This window comes from Chiroxiphia lanceolata, chromosome 21 (genome assembly GCF_009829145.1).
Source record: "Chiroxiphia lanceolata isolate bChiLan1 chromosome 21, bChiLan1.pri, whole genome shotgun sequence".
In the NCBI taxonomy this organism is placed as follows: Eukaryota; Metazoa; Chordata; class Aves; order Passeriformes; family Pipridae; genus Chiroxiphia; species Chiroxiphia lanceolata.
In genome coordinates this window covers 3,212,478-3,225,122 of record NC_045657.1, presented here as the reverse complement: position 1 = coordinate 3,225,122, position 12,645 = coordinate 3,212,478, and the positions used below count along the sequence as shown (strand labels likewise).

The 12,645-nt window shown below is 47.0% G+C and overlaps 1 protein-coding gene across 2 annotated transcripts in view; it reads left to right on the top strand.

The window, feature by feature from the left end:
- COL5A1 (collagen type V alpha 1 chain) overlaps positions 1 to 12,645 on the top strand; it is a 148,251-nt gene that overhangs the window by 86,567 nt on the left and 49,039 nt on the right. For both annotated transcript variants that reach the window (XM_032708398.1, XM_032708397.1), the window contains exons 14-24: positions 632 to 688; positions 819 to 872; positions 1,498 to 1,551; positions 2,389 to 2,442; positions 4,064 to 4,117; positions 5,011 to 5,064; positions 6,463 to 6,507; positions 9,262 to 9,315; positions 10,867 to 10,911; positions 11,596 to 11,649; positions 12,268 to 12,312. In XM_032708398.1, the coding sequence (XP_032564289.1) occupies positions 632 to 688; positions 819 to 872; positions 1,498 to 1,551; positions 2,389 to 2,442; positions 4,064 to 4,117; positions 5,011 to 5,064; positions 6,463 to 6,507; positions 9,262 to 9,315; positions 10,867 to 10,911; positions 11,596 to 11,649; positions 12,268 to 12,312 (570 nt within the window). The remainder of the gene's footprint in view (positions 1 to 631; positions 689 to 818; positions 873 to 1,497; positions 1,552 to 2,388; positions 2,443 to 4,063; positions 4,118 to 5,010; positions 5,065 to 6,462; positions 6,508 to 9,261; positions 9,316 to 10,866; positions 10,912 to 11,595; positions 11,650 to 12,267; positions 12,313 to 12,645) is intronic.

The following is a 12,645-nucleotide window of genomic DNA, read 5'->3' as shown; positions in this document are numbered from 1 at the left end:
GGAGTACACAGATAATTACAACTCTTTGAAAGTGTTGAATTGTCACGAGGGAACAAATTGTCTGAGTGATGTTTTAAGTGTGGACCAGCTCCGTTACCCACCACGGAAATTACTCACTTGATACATGGTTACATGACTCCTTAATTATTGAGCTAAAAGCCCCCTGTTGCAAATAGAACTGTAGTTCAGTTTGGACCATAAAGAAAAAAATTCTTATAAACTGAAGTGGGATCATAAATATTTATGTCCTCTCAGCAGGCTCGTGCACCAGCCAGGGGGTTTCAAAGAATCGTGGAACGCTTTGGGTTGGAAGGGACCTTTAGGATCATCCAGGAAGGTGGGCAGGGACACCTTCCACCAGACCAGGTTGCTCCAAGTCCCATCCAGCCTGGCTTTGGACACTGGCAGGGATGGGGGAGCCACAGCTTCGCTGGGCACAGAGGAGTTTTTTGCCCGTTTGTGGGTGGCAAAAGGAGCCGGTGGGGCAGCACGTGGCGTTTCCTGGGGATAGAAAGGATTGGTGGCCTCGGGGCACGGAGAGAGCGTGTGGCTGGTGGTGCAGTGGTGGCTTTGTCCCCCTGGAGCAACAAAGCAGAGACACAACTGAGCCCCTTCTCCCTTTGTGTTGCAGCTGGCGCTGAGGGGACCCGCGGGGCCGATGGGGCTGACGGGGCGGCCGGGCCCCATGGTGAGTGAGGGGGCAGGACAGGAGGGAGCTCTGGAGGGTGGGCTCTGGGATACCTCCAGGAATGGCTCTTTCTTTACGTGGCGTGATTCTGTGGTGGAAAAATGTAATTAATTGTGTTCTCTGCCCAAAGGGACCCCCGGGCAGTGGAGGACTAAAGGGAGAGGCTGGAGAAATGGGACCGCAGGTGAGTGTGGGCAAATGGGGCGACTGGGGGCAAGCGAAGGTGTGGGGCAGCCAGTCCTGCTTTAGAGGCTGTTGGGAAGGAGGGATTCAGTAATCCAATGCCAGTGGAAAGTAGGAAGGTGTGGGAACATCTATTTTGCATGTAAATGTCCCTCCAAGTGTCTGAATCTGGACAGGATTTTAAGCCAACAGCATAAAACCCTGCAGGTGGTATTCCCTTCCTGCCAAGACATCCATGGAGGGGTCCTGTAAATACAAGATAGGCTGGAGTACAGGGAGCTCAGGAATGCTCAGGAAGTTGTTCTTCCAAGCTGTAAATCCTGCATTAAGGGGAAGCTCCCATTTTCTGCTGGTGGAGGACGTGATTTATCTACCCTCTGTGGAGCTGCTTGCAGGGCAAAAGCTTCCTCGTGGATAAATGCCCAAAATTCCTGCTCAGAGATGCTCAGTCCTGAGCCTTCCCTGTGTGTTTGGAACTACAGGCTCTGCTTGAGGGGTTCACCTCCCACTCTGTAGCCCTGGTGACCCTGACAGCCCCAGCAGTGCCTGCTCGGAGCCCTGAGCAGGGTCTGTTCTTCATGCCCTGGGGTGATGCCATTTCATCCTCTCTCCTTGATGCCTTGCAGGGTCCACGAGGCATCCAGGGCCCTCCCGGTCCAGCAGGAAAACCAGGCCGCAGGGTGAGTGTCCTGGCAGCTACTCTGACACTGCATTAGCTACGATTTCTGCTGGAAACTGTTTCTGCTGCCAAACAATCCCCGAGCACAGGGAGTGTTGCACAAGAACCGGCTGAGGGCCAGGCAGGGGCTTGTGCGGGACCTCTCTGGACATCTGGACAGACAGGAATGGGGATGAGAGTTAAAAGCTGGGCAGAGTGGTGAGAACTGCAAGGCCACACATCCCACTCTTTTTATCCTGTTTTGGTTTTTTTTTTTTTTGGCTCTGCAGCTTTGAGGTTGTCACTGCATAAATGCCTTGAACTGGTTGGACAGTCCCCAGGGCTGGTGGAGTGTGAGGAGGATCCAGCCCCTGGGGGGGGGTTCTGGTTTTAGTATAAATCCTGCTCACTCGCTCTGTTGACATCCCCAATGCTGATTTTTATTTTACTCCATCCTCTGCCTCATCATTTTACACCATCCTTCCTGCCAGAGGAAGAAACGAGCAGGTCTTTTGTGTGACCCACTTCTGGCTTCCTTAAAAGAGAAACGATCCCATTTCAATTTGCAGCCGTCATCATTAGCATATCCTAAAGTGTGCTGGAAGATAACTATTTCAAATAAAAATCAATGACCATGCCCCAGCATCCCATGTAGTGAAGTAGTTTTGCTGCTGTTTGTCTCTCACCTCTCATTAGCTCCAGGCTGAGCATGGATGTTGCTTCAAACACAGGGAAGTGTTGTTTTTTTTTTTCACTCCCCAAACTGCGAGATCCAACTTAAATAAACCCTCACTTTGCACAGATGTCCCTGTGGCCCCAACCTACCCTTTGTGTGTGACTTTGCTTGTCTCTGTTGCAGGGTCGAGCTGGCAGCGACGGTGCCCGGGGAATGCCAGGCCAGACAGGACCAAAGGTAGCACCACATATTTATGTCTTTTGGGAACCTGCATCTGCTTTTTAGCAGGAATGAACTGAGGGACCCGTGGAGAAGGAGCCCACCTTGCTTTGGAGGAGGTTGTTTTGGTGGTCCAGAGACTCCTGTGGAGTTACGGAAGTTGAGGGAGGGAGGTTAAACACACTCCCAGAAGGCACAATAGCAGTTTTCCTTTTCTCTTTCTGTTTTTTTTTTTTTTTTTCTAATACAACTTTTTTTAATTGCTGGATCCTCTTAAGGATGAAATATGCTCCCTTGCTTAAGAATGAAATATGCTGCAGTTGTAGAACAAATACTTCAGAATCCCAATTACAGAAACCAAACATGAATGAGTGGTTGGAAACAACCTAGAATATAACTACCAAAAACATACCTATTAACTGAGTGAGGAAATGCAGGAGGTGTGGTGAGGAATTCTAATTCCCTGTGCTTTTTAGACAAAATCCCTTCATTCTGCTGGTATTATCAAGCAAGGAAGAAGCTGCTCCACTCAAATTGAATGCAGAGGAAGTTTGCTCAGGGAATCATGTCTTAGAAGGTTTAAGTACTTTATTATGTAGATACTTAAGACTGGAATAGATGGGGGGTTTTGATACAGAGACAGGAGACTGCAAATCATTTATCCAGTAAAGTGCTTTAATGAGCGTCGACTGCCCTCAGAGGAGGGGATGCCAGGGAAGAAAGGAAGCAGAATAACGAGCAGTGCTGGGAAGGAGAAGGAAATTTGCTGTGAGCAGAGGCAGAGAGATGCTCCAGGACCTGCCAAAAGGAGGGAGCTGGAGGTTACTCTGGGTGCATCCCAACCAGCCTTGGCCAGCCCAGTCTGCCCTCCCATCTGCCCAAGTGTGATGGAATTCCCTTCCCTTGCTTTCCTTTCCTTTGTAGAAGGGAGGAGCTGGTACTATTTTAGCAATTTACATACCATGAGGATGTGAAAACACAGGTGGCTTCACCCCTTTACAGAGAAAAAGGGACTTTTCTGTCCATGGGGCCTTGCTTGCTGTCACCCACGATTTGCAAACATCCCTGTGCCATCCCTCTTCTCCAAAGATTTGAGGCATTTGGGAAATAACTCTCTCTGCATTCCTACTCTAGTTGCATTAAGATAACTTCCAGAATTTATTTACATATGTTTCTTTCCCTGGAGTGTCCAGGAGGGTTAAAAAGGATGTATGGGATAGATTGTGGCAAAGCTCAGGATGGTGTTTGGGAACCTGTTGGTAGGTGAGGAAACACCAGTGTCCAGTTTGCTCCCCAGTGGATTGCAGTTTGTAATTCCATGGAATTAAAACTAAATAAATATTTGGACTGCAAAAACCTGCTTTAGATCATGGAGGAGTCACTCAGAGAAACTCTGAAATCCACATGGAAAAGCATTTAAACTGTAGGTGTTGGGAGGAGTTTAACTGCAAATAACTTCGAGGTGGTTTTTTTTTTCTCGTTTTAATCTATAACTTTGAAATCATCACCGGTCTGATGGAAGGTGAAGGCTGAATGTCTGAGGGAGAAAATCGATTCCTCCTTGACACGAGAAAAGAAACAAATTGGAAGGATATTCAACTGCAGGTGGAAATGTGCTCTAACCTGGGTTTTCTTTCAGGGTGACCGAGGGTTTGATGGCTTGGCTGGTTTACCTGGTGAGAAGGGAAACAGAGTAAGTTTTCTTTCACTTGTCTTCAGGTCACTGGTTGGAATAAAACCTTGGCAGGATGAGGTGTCTGGGAGAGACTGGGAGGAGGGCAGCTGTTGCTGGGGATGAGCCACAGTGGTTTAATTAAGAGAGGATGAGTGCCCCTAAGAACATGTGGGATGTCACAGCTTCCCTACCAGCATTCCTGTCCCAGGAAGCTGCAAGATCCTTCTCAGACTGCTCGAAATTGGAATGGAGGGAAAAAAATGCCCTAATAAAGTGCAACCAAAAATTAAAGCAGGAGGCAAAAGCTTCTGTTGGACAGTGCAGTTGGGAATGGAAAGTGCCAGAAAGGACAATGGGTTAAATCTCTTTGCTTTATAATTAAACACTGGGGGGGGGGAATGCCAGGAGGTGGTTATTTTGGCAGGCTGTGTGTCCCTCCCCTCCCTGGAGATGCAGACACTGCTTTATGAAGCAAGGGAGTGTTTGAGCAGCAGAGATTGAATCGTGATTACGAGTTACACAGGGAAGGGCAGATGATGCCTGGGAGAGATGTTTGATCAGCCAGCACTGGAGTGGCATGGCCTGGGCACAGCAATAACTTTGTGCAGAGCATGAGTCCTGCTCCTCAGGGAGATCCTTGGTTCCCAGTCCCCCGACAAAGTATCACCAGTAAATCCCATGAGCTGCAGCCCCCGAGGATGAATCTGTGGGTGCTGTAGCCCATGAGGGGTAGAGAGGGGCTGCTGCTGCTTCAGGAAGCACAGAGTCAGCAGCTATGAGGGTACAAGCACCTTCAGCAAGTGCAGACAGAGAAGTCAAGTCCATCACTTGGTTTATCACCATTCCCTGATGTTTTCTGCTGCTAAAGTGCTTCTGCCTTCTCTGAAGCATTCTCTGCCTTTCCTTTACAGGGTGAGCCAGGCCCCCACGGACCCCCAGGGGCACCTGGAGAGGATGGAGAGAGGGTAAGTCTGTCTGTGGATTCAGCAGCCCTTTGAATTCCTAATGAACCCCAGCAAACAAGAAGCAGATGCACCAACAGCCCAGAGACGTGGCAAGAGCAGCCGGCACACGAGACCTCGGTCCTCGTGCCCCGGGGATGCTGCTGGTGGCTGTGGAGGGAGGGAAGCAGAGCAAGGAGCTGGGAGTAAAGTGAAAAGAAAAATCTGGTTTTAAAGATCTCGTCAGAAAACTTTGGTTTCGTTAAAAGAAAAAAAGGCAACCCGAGAAAAATGGGAGCAAAGTATCGCTCCTGATTTCCTGAGACTCAGCGAATCGTAGCAAAACTTGGGGAAGAGAAATTCTGGGCAGATGCGGGAATCAAAGATTAAATTGTTCACTTCTCTTTCCACTGTGTTCAGTCAATAATCAAAGGTCTCTAGCAAAGCTCAAACTAAGTGATTACAGCTCTAGAGAGCCTGGTTTAAAGGGAGAGATTGAAAATGCTGAAGCCGGGGGTGTGAGGAGCGTGTGGCTTAACCGGAGCGGCCGCTATGGATTTCCCAGGCTCTAATCCCCTTCCATGATATTTTCTTTCCACCTTTGGCTATTTGTTTCCCGTGTAAAGCTCAGATAATAACACCTTCCTCACCACAGGGTTGGCAGGATTAATTAGTTGCGGCTCTGAAGTGCTTTGAAGTCGAACAGAGCAAACCCGTGTCTTGCGGGGGAAGAACGAGTGTCTGGAGAACTTTAATCCTAAAAGAGAAAAAGGAACCATTTGAGGTGTGCAGGGAGAACAGAGGGCATAACTGAGGAGAAGAGCATGAATTTTATCAGCAGAGGAGGAGGGTTTGCAAGGCCTGGCTGCTGGGATTGATTTCCTAAGAGGGAGCCTCAGGTTTTGGGTTATTTAAAACGACTCAGGGGAAGCACCATCTAATAATTTTGGGGTTTTGTTGGGACATCAGCAAGATATGGGAGTAAGGGGATGAAGAATTACCCCTTTGTTGCCTCTGGTTTATCTGAGGAGCCCTAATTTGGCTAAATCACATTCCCAGGGTGTTGCTCCCATACTGCCTTGCCATTCAGTTTGGTGTTAAATCTTGTGGTTATTGTCTCACATGCCCTGAATTGTTGCTACAACGTCTTGTCTGGTAACAAAATCCATCTTTATAAACATCAACATGAATTATGAAGTATCCTTAGAGTATTTCTAATCCCTGGTAAATTCTGCACACACAACATTAGTCTCCAGGCTTACAAGGTCTTACTCATCCACAGATTCCCTTCCAGTCCTCCAGGGAAGCTGCTTCCCTGTGTGAATATTATTTAACAGGAACAAAACACCTGTGATGTGACTGAAATATAACTGGTTTATTCTGTCTCTCGCTGCTTCTCTCCTTTTCTCTACTGCTCAACAGGGAGATGATGGAGAAGTTGGACCCAGAGGTCTTCCTGGAGAACCTGTGAGTATCTTCTTCATTGGCTTCATTGCTGCTTTGGGCAAGGTCTTGATGTGATAATGGTGTTTTTAAGGGTCCCATGGGGCAGCTCTCCTGGTACTAAGCAAGACTCTTGAGGTCCTGCAGGGACTGAGCTTCTCTTGCTTGAAAACCCACATGAAGAGTTTAGAGATATCTGTGCTGTGACAACTCTGGTTTGCTTATTTTCACTAAGATACCCACCACAAAGAGAAGATGCTCTGGGATTTTCTGTTTGATTGGGTTTTTGTTTTTTGGTTTTTTTTAGTTTTTTTATTAATGAGCAATATTGTCATTGATTTTGTTTGCTCGCTGGCTGGCCATTGAAAAAATTTTAACTGTAAATGTAAAAAGCTTAGCTTAGATTAGTTTTATACTTTTCCTGCCTCTGCTCTTCTTCCTGATTTAGAATAGAGGTAAGTAGGCTGGGGTCAAAATTAGACGTGGCAAACATATGTGAAAAACAGGTTTTTTGAGTGTTCATAGGAAACTCCAGTGAGAAAAAGCTTTTTCTGCTATCCCGGGGCAGTGGCAGCTTCACCAGGCAGCTGCTGAGCACTTTGTTCTGTGCAGTGTTAGTGATCCCTTACAAACCTCAGGATGAAACCCTGGCAGGATTGAACTCAAGGGCACTTGCAGCACTGATGTCAGTGGGGTCAATATTCTGCTCACAGTGCACAAAACGTCATCAATTTGCAGTTTGTTCCTGTTTGGGCCCCCACTGGTAACAGCTGAACCAGGAGGTGGGAATTCCTGGTGTCAGTAAGATTAGAGGAGATGTCAGTGGTGTTGGACAAAAACCTTTGGACCAACCCAAAGAAATGCTTTCACAGAATATCCCACTGAAAAAAACCAATTGGGTTGTCAACTAGGTACCCTGAAAAAGCATTTTTTTTCCCCTAATACTGAGTATTTCTCTCTTTACTGGCAACAGCAAGCCCTGCTTCTGGCTGGGTGTAGATTTTTGTGTGTAGTACAGTTGTTGGCTGCTTATTTCACCCAAAATGCATTTCCTTTGTTATGAAAAGAACATTATCTGTCATTTACAGTTGGCTTTGCTTTCAAAATGTCTTATTTGGTTGTTCTGAGGCCCGGCGTGGTGGCCCGAGAGTAATTGATGGGAATTGTTGGACACAGTTCATGTGAGGAAGGGAAGGGTTGGCATTTACAGACTCACTGGAACTAAATTATAGACAAGATGTCTGATTAACTTCTGGGAAAGATTAATCAACTCAGCTATCTCCTTAGCACATGTCTAAGCAATAACTTATGGGTTATTAACTTCTTAAAAGCTTTTATGTGCTCAGGTAACACAGCAACAAAAGAGGAGCTTAAATGACAGGGATACAGGCAGGGAAGTTTATTTTTGTTTCAGCAATGTGAGTAAAAATACCTGGGATGGCCAGAATAAAGGTTTCAATTGCATTACAGGAAGCTTAGTCATAAATATAAACACCCTAAATATGTGTGGTTTTCTTCTTCTCTGCCCTGAGTCAAAGGAGGGTTTTTTGGTGACTGAAGCTAGTGGTGGGACTTCAAAATGGATTTGCCTTCATCCTGCTCCATTTCCTTCCAGTTCCCATCAACTGACACCAGCAGAATTCCTGCTCTGCTGGGGTTTGTGCAGAGCTTGAGCTCATGGAGTTTTCAGTGACCAGGACAGATCCCTTGGTTGATGCATCCATTTTTTGCTGCAAACGGCATTTTTTTGCAGGATCAAAATCCCCACAGCCTCCAGGATCAGACACTTTATTAATGTAGCTTTACCCTGTAACATTTCATTTTAATTCCTTGGTTCTCTCTGCATCATAAAAAGGGGCACATATAATATTTGGGCAGACAGATAAACTGCTCATCAATCACGAACAATTTTCCTCTGTGACAATGAATGAGCACCATCCATACAAATTCCCAGCGTTCCCTCATGTTCCCTCATTTCAGAAAGGGCCTGTGTTTAAAAGATGAGCTCTCAGACCTGCAGTGAGTACACACAGACCCCATCCCTTTCCCTCTACTACAAATCCCCCTGAAGGCTGGAGATCCAGGAGGTGCTGGGATGTGATTTGTGGGAACGCAATTCTCCTGCCATGTTTCTGCTTATTCAATGTGATTTTCCAATCCTACCAATTTCCCTGAAGATGACATGAGGTTAAATGTGGTGAGAAAGCTGGAAATGGAAAGAAAACACCAGGATACCAGGAGTCCTGGCTGGTTAAAGCTGAAGAACCAAATGGCTTTGAAAATGTACATTTATGCTGCAGGCTGAAAACCTTTCCCAGCCTTGCTGAGTTGTATAGATTGCTGATGATAAAAGCTGATTCTGGAGAGATTTTGAAATGCTGACCCTAACAATCCATTAGTGTTATCAGGTCATCCTTCATAATACTCCCCATCTAGAATGACTTGGCTGCAAAGTGTTTTGCATCCTCATGTGCCTTACAGGGTAATCCAGGAATATGATTGCATTAATAAAAACAAGTTGCTTCAAGTGGGTTTTCTTCCAATCCAAAGAATAAATGCCTGTGCCTGTATTATTTATCTTTATAATTCAAGACTTTGTGCACACAGGATTTCTTCCCCACCAGTTTGTAAGTCAAGAAAGCTGCTGTTGCTGCACTGCCAGCCCTGACGTGTCCCTGGGCAGTGCAGTGCTCAGCCAGGCACGAGCTCATCCCAATCCATGCTCAGGGGAAGGGGGGCACTGGGAATGCTTAACCTCATTTGGTTTTTTCCCCACAGGGACCCCGAGGACTTTTGGGACCGAAGGGGCCACCAGGACCCCCGGGGCCACCGGTGAGTTCCCGGGGCTGCTGCCCTGCCCGAGCCTTGCAGATAAAAAAAACCCCCCATCCCCATCAGTCATTCAGGCAGATTTTCTACATCTGTGCAATGAAAAGCAGTGGTATTTCACAAAAAAAAAAAAAAAGGAAGAAAAGATGGCTCAAAGTCTCTATTCTCCCCCATTTTCAGTGGTGTCACGTCCATTTAGGGCAGCTGAAGATTTGGCCCACCTGAGTAAATATTAATGCCTTGCTCAGGCTGAGAGGGAAGAATAAGAGTTATTAACACAGTGGCTTTGCTATTAACTTTTGCCTGAGGGCTGGTGAGGCTTTAAAGCAGTTTGTTCATATTTTGGGCGAAAGCTGAGGAAGGAGCACATTGGTTTATATTCAGGAGACAGTCACCTTATTCCTGGAAGTGCTGATGCAGGGGCTGTCTCCCTAAATCACTGCTGCCTGCTGGAGTCCCACAGCTTAAAAACCCAAACCCTGCTAGAGCTGAAGGGGTCAGTGTTTAATGGGGAGCGTTGTGAAGCCCTTAACCCCTCCTGGGATGTGGAGACATCTTTGCTGGGAGCTCCCAGACCTGCTGAAATTTAATGAGGAGAAATTTAATGCAGGATTTGCTCCAGAACTGTCTCATCTCCCACAGCCGTGATGTTATATCCAGATACCTTGTGCTGCCCCACAGCAAAAGTTTAGCCTGGAGAACAGGGGGCTCAGGGAGAGCTTCTTGCTCTCTACCTGAAAGGAGGTTCTAGTGGGGTGGGTGTCAGCCTCTTCTCCCAGGTAACAAAATGAGAGGAAATGGTCCCAAGTGGCACCAGGGGAGGTTTGGATTGGTTATTAGGAAAAATGGCTTTCATGGAACAGGTTGCCAAGCACTGGAATGGGCTGCCCAGGGAAGTGGTGGAGTCACCATCCCTGTAAATGTTCAAAAAACATGTGGACATGGCACTTGGGCACATGATTTAATGGTGACCGGGGTGGTGGTGGTGGGTTGATGGTTGGACTCGATGATCTTTGAGGTTTTTTCCAACCTTAACAATCCTGTGACTATAAAGCAGTGACAGGGGGACATCTCCAGCTGACCATGTACCACGTTATCCCCTCAGTGACGATGTTCAGGGCAAGTTTGACCCCAGCTGCCTTTTGTTTTGGCTCAAGGCAGCTCAGCCCTGTTGCCTCTACCTGCTGCCTGGTTGAATGATGCCTTCCATCCCAAGGCAGGTGTTTTTTCCTGTTTTCCTTTGCTGCTCTGTGCCTGCTCACTGTCAGAGGCAATCCAGCTGTGGTATTTAGCCAGGATTTGCTCGACCTGGTGCTGATTCTGCCTCCCAGGCAAGTTAAACCAGTGGGGAAAGCACTGAAATGATTTTGTTAAAGTGTAAACTGGATCCATGGAATTGGCTGCTGTAACAAACACCTTTAAAAAATTGTTCCCTTCCCACGTGGCCCAAAGGGCCTCCTGATGTTTTGCTGGTTTTTATGGCAATTTCCCTACTTTTCTGGTGCAAAATAACGAGAAATTTTCTCACTGCTGTTTTTATAAATCCTTTCTCAGGGTGTGGCTGGTATGGATGGACAAACAGGTCCCAAAGGGAATGTGGTAAGTTCTCACTGCAAATTTTTACAGGCAGCTCAGATATACAGAGCAAAATGTAAAATGTACTCTATTAGATTAGATTTGCTAATTGCTTTTTAGCCTGGTCTAGATTCCTATCAGAGCCTGCAAAAAACACGGAGAATATCTTCCTACAGCAAATGGATGTTAATTTATTGTAATTTCTGATGGAATTACACATTATTTCCCCATGAAAGATGAAACATTTTCATCGAGATGTCTGTTGGTCTAATGAGTATCAAAATACAGTAATTTAACTGAGAGGAAAAAAGTCTTTCTATGCCTTTCTCTGCACGAATTGGACGGAATGGATTCCCTGGAGAAGAGCTGATGCAGAGCCAGGTAGTGTCAGAGCCTTGCTCAGCTCATTTGGGCTGCAAATCCCTGTGGAGAAATGAGTGTGCCTGGAAGTAACTTCTCCCCTCCCTATCCCACTGGGAGAGAAGCTGTTTCCAGGAGCTTTTGGTTGCTGGCAGAAGGTTAGAGAGGGTTCAAGCTGCTGTGAGGGTGTGGATCTGGGAGTTCAGGTCTGTCCAGGCAGTGGGAACACAGGGACAGGGTTGGGGGGACCCAGGTGTCCATACAGGGCAGGAGTCGTGGTGACTGAGGACACACTGGCCCTGCTCCCACCTTTCCTACCTTCATCTCTGCCCTTGTCTCTCCTCACAGGGTCCTCAAGGTGAGCCAGGTCCCCCAGGACAGCAGGGTAACCCAGGTGCTCAGGTAAGAGCAAAACTTCTTTTCCACAGGTAGGAAAAAGGAATGATACTCTAGCACAACTTCGCTCCCCTGCCAGGGATGGGACCACCAACATGGAGATCTGCTGGGAATTGGCTTGGTGATACATTGCTGGTCCAAAACCTTCCTGAAAATAGTCCCAGTTCAGATCCCCCCAGTTCTTACCTGGCTTTTGCTGCGTGTTGCAAAGCCAAGCCCAGGTCTGAGGGGTCTCTTTGGCTGAGTCACATCTCGTGGCTCACGTCTGATTTTTAGCATCCCACAGTCCAGTTGCTCTGCAGCCAGCTGGGTAATACAGATGTCCAGGCCTTGCTGTCAGCCTTCTCCATGGCTCTCAGAGAGTTTTACTTCTCAGAGCAGCTCTGTTTCCACCCTGCTGCCCATGACCAGGTGGAGCAGCTCCCCCAGCTCTGCCACACTGTGCTAAAAGGCAATTTCGTCGTTCCTCACCAGATATTTTGAGAATGAATGGAGCTGGGGAAACCCCCAGCCGTCACAGGCACTAGAATAATGCTCAGCTGAGACACTGCCAAGATGCATTTGGAAGGAATAACTTGTTCCTTAATGACTCTATTTTTTTTTTCTTTTTTTTGCTTTTCACAGGGTCTTCCAGGTCCACAAGGCGCGATCGGTCCCCCAGGAGAGAAAGTAGGTTTCAATATTGCAGCTCTGGCCTCAGACAACTGCTGCCATTGATATGCATTTGCTCCCTCAGCTGCTCCTTTGCCCCATATGCAACATCTGTTTGCAGCTGTGTCCATGGAAGTCTAATGCCTCTCATTCCAGACAGAGGAGAGATCAAGACAGCACGGTTTACCTCGAATTCATAATATTTGCATTCATTTCCCCTCTGAGGAGAAACATTTTGAAGGCAGTAAAACATTAGGAGAGGATTGAAAATTGTCTTTTTCTGTGGGCTGAACACTTCAGATGGTAATGGGAAGAGCCCATGGATGTGGCTCACTCAGCTGAGTTCCCCTC